Source organism: Psammomys obesus, unplaced genomic scaffold (assembly GCF_907164565.1).
Source record: "Psammomys obesus unplaced genomic scaffold, mPsaObe1.curated_primary_1811, whole genome shotgun sequence".
NCBI lineage: Eukaryota > Metazoa > Chordata > Mammalia > Rodentia > Muridae > Psammomys > Psammomys obesus.
Window position 1 is genome coordinate 24,611,908 of NW_026593286.1, and position 7,208 is coordinate 24,619,115.

General features: G+C 41.2%; 1 protein-coding gene across 9 annotated transcripts in view; it reads right to left on the bottom strand.

Moving 5' to 3' along the window:
- Positions 1 to 7,208, bottom strand: part of Unc80 (unc-80 homolog, NALCN channel complex subunit) — a 156,851-nt gene that overhangs the window by 120,663 nt on the left and 28,980 nt on the right. For all 9 annotated transcript variants that reach the window (XM_055616820.1, XM_055616816.1, XM_055616815.1 and 6 more), the window contains exons 8-11: positions 4,330 to 4,591; positions 3,093 to 3,227; positions 1,114 to 1,330; positions 258 to 398 (exon numbers count right to left, since the gene is read on the bottom strand). In XM_055616820.1, the coding sequence (XP_055472795.1) occupies positions 258 to 398; positions 1,114 to 1,330; positions 3,093 to 3,227; positions 4,330 to 4,591 (755 nt within the window). The remainder of the gene's footprint in view (positions 1 to 257; positions 399 to 1,113; positions 1,331 to 3,092; positions 3,228 to 4,329; positions 4,592 to 7,208) is intronic.

Genomic DNA, 7,208 nt, shown 5'->3' on the forward strand with positions numbered 1-7,208 from the left:
TGCATGGCCTCTGTATCAGCTCCTGCCTCCAGGTTCCTGCCCCATTTGAGCTCTTGTTCTGATTTCCATCTCTAATGAGCAGTGGTGTGGGAGCAGAAGCCAAATAAACCCTTTCTTCCCCGTGCTGCTTTTGGTCATGGTGTTTCATCAGAGCAATGGAAACGCTAACTGGAAAGAATGGGTAACAGTGTAAGAATGACAGAAATCTGTACTTCTTCCCCATACTGCCTCTTGCCCGCCTCCCCTGCAGGACGCACCTTCCTTGACAGTGTTTTCTCCATGGCTGTTGGAGTGGTCCGGCAGGTCGCTCACCAGGGTGTGATGGGAGTGGGAGTGCCTGGCACTCAGGCTTTCCATTTCAGTGGCTGCATCTGAGCTGCCCCGCCGGGCCAATTTCCCTGAGACGGAGGAGAGTGTCACAAGAGGCTTTTAAAATCTAGAAGAGTATCTGCTAAGATTCTTTTCTTTCTAGAGGACAGCTATAGAGTAAGAGGGTATGAAGAAGAACACAGAGTTCAACTGAAATAGCAAGAATTGAACTTGACTCAGGAACACTCAAGGTCAAGATGATTGATGAAACTGCTCGTGATAAGGTCAGCCCCACTCTAAGACAAACATCAGAGAACATCTGGTGTGGCTCGCTGGCTGTCAGCTTCTGATATTAAGCTTCCCTTCATAACATGTCATCCAAAGGGGTGGTGGTGACAATTTTCTTTTTTCTTTCTTTCTTTCTTTCTTTCTTTCTTTCTTTCTTTCTTTCTTTCTTTCTTTCTTTCTTTCTTAGTAAGAGTTAAGCAAAAGTCTGTCTTTGATTTAAAAAATGAAAATTAATATACAGAATTCTCTATGGCCATGTCTCTGCATCTATAATGATCTAAGAAATATGGCCTTTACTGGATAATCATAGAGATTTCTCTTACGATTAACTAAATTATCTGCACATCTTTGGTTGTGAAAACTCCACATTAGTTCAATATCGGAGGACTTGCATTTGGGCTCACTCTTCTCAAATGAACTGTTCAAGAAAGATCTAGATTTGGAAGGGATCCTGAGATCCAGATTGATAAATAGGTCACTTGGGCTGTGCCCTACTGGGAAGATCTTTGTAGTTACCTAAGATGGTAGTTTGCCAGCCTCCCTTCTCGATGCTTCTCCTATCTTCTCCAAGCCCAGAGAAACTTCCAAATGAGAATGTACTGCGGGTGGGGGACACATCCAGATGGTCTTCATGCAGCAGGAACGGCACACCCATTCTCCTAGGTCTCCTCTTCCCTGTGTGGTGGAACGGAATGGAGCCTTTCCTCTCTCGGTCTTCTTTGCGGCTCTTGAACTGCAATGATGAAAGATAAAGCAGACACAAGTCAACGGAGATATGAGTAAACACAGAAATTGTGTGGGGAAGAGGACTCCCAGGCCATTATTAAGCATCACCTATTGGGGGTATGAGGGGGATGTCACAAGAGTGCTACTAGAACAAGAGAAACCAAGCAAAACGCTATGGTTTCTGGAAGTCTTCCTGCTGGGTGAGTTTGAGCAGAGGTTCTCAAAGAGAAGACCTTGAGCCCTCAGCAGCAGCAGCATTTGGGAACTTGTTAGGTATGCAGTCTTGCAACACCACCCTCAGACATGCCTAACATTTAAAGTTCAGAAGGAGAAGCCCAGTGAGCTCTGTTTTGACGAGCCCTGAGGCTGCCTCTGCGCTCTGATGCACACTAGCGTGGAGAACCACTGGGGTAGAGAGGAAAGTGCCTCGAGCTACCGCTTGGACCTGACTTCCTTTAACTCTGTGCTACTTTCCAAGCTTGAAGTCTGTTGTTTTTAGTTAGCAGCTTCACTGTTCCCAAGGACAGTCAAAGATGGCACACCATAGACGAATCTACTATCCATACAAAAGGAGTTCAAGACCGGGAGTAACTCAGGATTTAGAATGGCTTGGAGAGCTTTAAAAATATACCTATATCTGAATCTAGCTTTCAGCACATTATTCTGGGCTCAGGCCTGGGCACTTAGATTTTTAAAGCTACTCCAAATACCTATGTACACTGGGAATATAAAAATCCCTGGCCTGGAGAGATGGCTCAGAGGTTAAGAACACTGGCTGTTCTTCTGAGTTCAATTCCCAGCAACCACATGGTGGCTCACAACCATCTATAATGAGATCTAGTGCCCTCTTCTGGCATTCAGCCACACGTGCGGGCAGAATGCTGTATAAATAAATCTTTGGAGAGGAAGACCTCCCCTACTAGTGGACTTGGGGAGGGGCATGCATGGAGAAGGGGGAGGGATGATGGGATTGGGAGGGGCGGAGGGAGGAGTTTATGGGGGGATACAAAGTGAATAAAGTGTAATTAAAAAAACTAAAAATTTCCTCCCCTCTTTTTTTTTCTTCCAAATTTCAGTGTTTTTAGAAAAATTATGGTCAGTGCCTACTGCTGTGTTACTAACGAAGGAGACATACTTGTTATTTAGTAACAAGATGAGCTAATAGATAAGTAAATACTGACTTCTATGTTCTTCACCGATATAATTAAACAAACAATTTTGAAAAAACAGAAAACAAAGCTGCTACATATAAATGAGTCTACCCACATCATTTTCTAAATGACTAACTCTATACAATGATGAAAGAGAGACAGGGTGGAAGGCCCCAAAGAAGGTGGATTTTTAGATATGAGTCTTGTTTTTGAGGTTAGGATTAAACTTTAGCAAACTGCCTAACATTTCTGTGGGTTAATTTCTGTTCTGAAAATCTAAAGACGAGGGTCCCACTGGGTAAAGTAAGAACTACTTGTATAAAGTATTTGATAATGAAATGGAACCATGCAAAATTAAAACTATCATGGCTGCATTCCCACCACCGCCACCGTCACACCGAATCACAGGCATCTTCATGATAACTGTGTGGGACATCCAGACTAGGACACATACACACACACTCACACACGTGCGCGCACACGCTTACACACATTGGGTTGCAGAGCTATGCTGTGAGTCACTGTTATACTTGGGAGCTGTTATTTCCTCCTTTTTCTACGCCTGCATCTTGCGGCATATCAAAGGATAGCAACTTAGGTATTACAACGCAGACTCACCTTCTTAAAAATGTTGATGCCCAGGTCTGAAGACAGATCTGGGACTGCAGATCTTCGGAGATTTGTCAATGAAACTTTGGAAAAGGCCTCGGGGCTCAGAGATTTTTCTTCTTCATTACACTTCATGGTCAGATCCTTAACAAACAATAAACAGAAACAATGACTAAGGACTTACATAAGCCCACTACTTATTTTATTGGGGGTGTCACCTTTTTCAGGGAGCTAGGCCAATTGTTTTGAGAGTTATAAAATTTTTAACTTGCATGGTTGAACTTCTGGAATCCAAATTCTGCTATTGCAAAGACATTTCACAATAACTGTAATTTCTGTTTGCCAGTTTTAACCCTTAGGCCATGTAGCCTCAGACCCAACATAACAAGAAAACAGGGACGAGATACAGATTGCTTTAATTAAAACATTTTCATGTTATATATTTTGTTAATTTTCCTCTTTTCCAAATTCACCCAGATCTTCCTGACCCGAGATTTTCTAGTTAATAACTCACTAAAGAAGTTGCTTGTTGTGTAGGGACTTTTACCCCCAAGCAGTGCTTATCATTAGAATGTGCAGGAAAACATTTTCAGAACCAACCCACTCAAGTTTAACCACAACAAAATGGCTGGAGTGCTCTGCAAGCTAACTAACCATTCCTCTATATTTTCATTATGTGGAGCTGAGGAGAAAGATGGAAAGAACAAGTCGTTGGTTGATATGTGGGTATCATTTATCAGAATAATCTTCTCAGGCATGTTATTACATCAGAGGGTCTATTTGGTTACTTCTCTCAATATCCATAATAAATTGCAAATCTACATATCAAAAATTAATATCCCTAATGGTAGCTTTGAGATACCTAAGATTCTGAGTTATGAAAAAAAGTTGAGTCACATTCTGTAAAATGTTAATGGTCCATATTTTATGATATTGGTAATTATTATCTTGCCTGTCAGAACTGGTTCTCTGGTTTTCTAGGAGTCCTGATTTTCAATGTTCTGTATAAACAAAGGCTTATACTAAATTAATAGGCACAAAATATATACTTGTGTCAATAGTGAAAAGAGAGCTGAAGAGCTGCCAAAAGTTCTAGCCATCCAACAGAAGAGAAGGATGCGGCAAGAGAGTTAGTCATCAAACAAGTTTTAGGCGCGGGAACCCATCAGACCTGGAAGCTAGGAGGAGAGAAACGGAAAATGCTGACATTGTTAGCCCGAGCAACGGTGGACCAGGTTTGCCTTACTTGGGTCTTGTGGGTGTTCACTAGCGAGGGAGCTGCCGCCACCATCGAGCTACTTCTAGGCCTGGGCAGGAGAGGAATGTCCGGCTCGGGGGCCTTTTCCGGCTTCTCTTCCAGCATGTGCCGAAGCCTTTGCAGATAGTACATCAGGGACCACTGAGTGCCTTCCTCAGACCAGTGGGGCTGGAGAAGGCAGCGGAGAACAGCAACATCGAAGTAGGTGGCATAGCGCGACCTCTGGCACGGTGGTATTACAAGAGAGGCCCTGTTCCCAGCGGCAGAGAGAAGAAAATTACGCTGGCATCAGGCCTTCCAAGGGGCAATACAATCCAGCCGAAGGCTCTACTTTTTCACTCATTTGTTCATCCTCTCATCTCTTGCATGGTTCATTCTAATGACTTCCTAACTGGCACAGATCACTCCACTTTTGTCAAACATTTCTTGAAAGAAGAAATATTGAGAGATTTGAAGGATGGGTAAGAAGTTAGCAATTTAAAGTGAAGTTGGCTCAGGAAGGCAAACTGGTATTTTAAAAGGTACCACGCCTGCAAAGGTATTGATTCAAACAGACAAACAAACAAAAACTGAGGTGGGTGTGTGCATCATAGGTGCAGTTGATGAGTAATTTGGGTTGTGAGAAATGTTGGTAGGCAGAGACAAAGAAACCGATGGGAGTCAAGTCATGATGTTTCCTGAGCTATCAGGTTTGACTACAATAAAAGCAGAAATTATTTTTTCTTATTTACTGTATTGGGCTACTTTAAGTTCAATGGTGCAAGTATTTTGTAAAAGCACTAAAGGAACAGGAATGTTCTAAACAGACTAAAGTTTTATCATTATCAAAATGAATCTCTGAAAATTCTAAAGTTATGTATTATGTAAGACTGTAAAAGCAACTTAAAAATTCTCAAAGTTCTGGGATGCTATTTCTTCATTTAAATGCATGATGTGTTCATTTACTAATGATCGGTTTGCTAGAGAATAGTTGTAAGCAATTACCTAGATGAGGCTATCATGTTGTTTTAATTATCATTAGCAACATCCTCTGATGTACTGAATGACAACTGTCTCCAAGTATATGAAAGTTCTGAATGTCATTGTTGTCTTTAAAAGCTCATAGTTTTCAAAATTTATATTGCATTTTATTTATTGTGTGTGTGTGTGTGCGTGAAAGTGGTACTTGTAGCACTGAGGGTGTCGAGGTGGGAAGACAACTATGGCAATCAGCTCTTTTCTTCTACCACGTGGGTTAGAGAGACCAGACTTAGGTTGTCAGGGAAGGAGGCGAGTGTTCTTAACTGCTGAGCCAGCTCACCGCCCCTGGGTATTGCCTTGTAGTTGAATATTCTGAGTAATTTAACTAGAAAGTAGGAAACTAAATATAAAATGTTCAAGCACAGATGCCACATACCAAATTATTAACTGGGATGGAAATCATATAGCTTTCTATAATACCCTAAATTCTCCTATACACTGGATTGGAGAACTACAGTACTCTGATCATCATTTACAGGCTTGTCATTTATAGGCTGTTTTTTAATCCATCATAGAGTCCTACAGATTCTTCTCCCAACTACTCCTCATCAACCCTACCTCTAGATGCCATACAGATGCTGATGGCCAACACATCTCAGTAGGAGAATCACCACTACATGCTTCAGACCTACTGGTTTATTCTGTTCTCCATCCAATGAAATATTCATCCTTACAATGAAATGCAAAATCCATACAGTGCTGAACAAAGTCTGTCTAATGTGTATTGGAATTTATTTTCTTCCTTCTTTTTCTTACTGTTTTTATTGTTTTGTTTTTGAGATGAGTTCTCATGTTGCTCAGGCTGTCTCCCGACTCACCAAGTAACCCAGCCTGGACTTGAACTCATAATCTTTTTGATTCGGTCTCTTGAGTGCCGGGATAATGTGTGCAGTATCCCTTGCTATCTATTCCAGCCTTATTTTCCCTTAGGTGTGCACTGATGCGCCTGTTATCAACGTACTGAATTACAACTCAAGATCTTCCATTTACTTATTTATCTATTTATTTTTGGTAAAGAACATCTTTCACTCTCTTTTCAGGTTCTCCACTGGAGTCTTTATTGCCTTCTGAACCCTGACTGGTTATACCTTCAGCACTAGCTTGAGGGGAAATAATAACCTCGACTTTCATTTCTACACATTTCCAAGAGACTTTCATTACTCCCCCCTGCCTAAACACATTCTATTTCTCTTCCTTAAAGAATCATGACTGAACTTACTCCTCTAAGCCTATCATTTATACCTAAGTTAACAAGAATTCTTTCCCATGTTAGATCTATAAAGAAAAGACAAAATAGGAGGTTGGCTGGCTACCAGCTGTGTAATTTTAGGTCCTTAAGCCTTCATGACAGTCATCTAATTTACAAGAGTCTGTGCCTGTCCCATATGAGGTGTCAATGGATCACTGATGTCCCCAAGGAGCACAAGAAAGAAGGAGGATGTTAAGAAAACAGACATCAGGGTTTCCCCTAAAATTTACTAAAGTAAAATTTCTGAGGGTCAGGCCCAAGAAGTATTGTTGCAAAGCTTATCTTTGAGTAGTCCTCGAATTCCCTTAATCAACTGGGGGAATAGTTATCCTCAAGAAACATGTAAACAATCCGACCAACAAATCAATACAACTGTTAAATGAAAACAGCATGATTAGAACAACATCATGTTGACAATGTCATGTCCCAGGACACTTGGTGATCAAGTTTATGTCTCTCTTTACACTCTGAGTTTAGTCAACTAAAACTAGTGACTAACAGTTCAGTTAAATGCTCTAGGCATTAACAGCAATTTCTTCTTCTTCTTCTTCTTCTTCTTCTTCTTCTTCTTCTTCTTCTTCTTCTTCTTCTTCTTCTT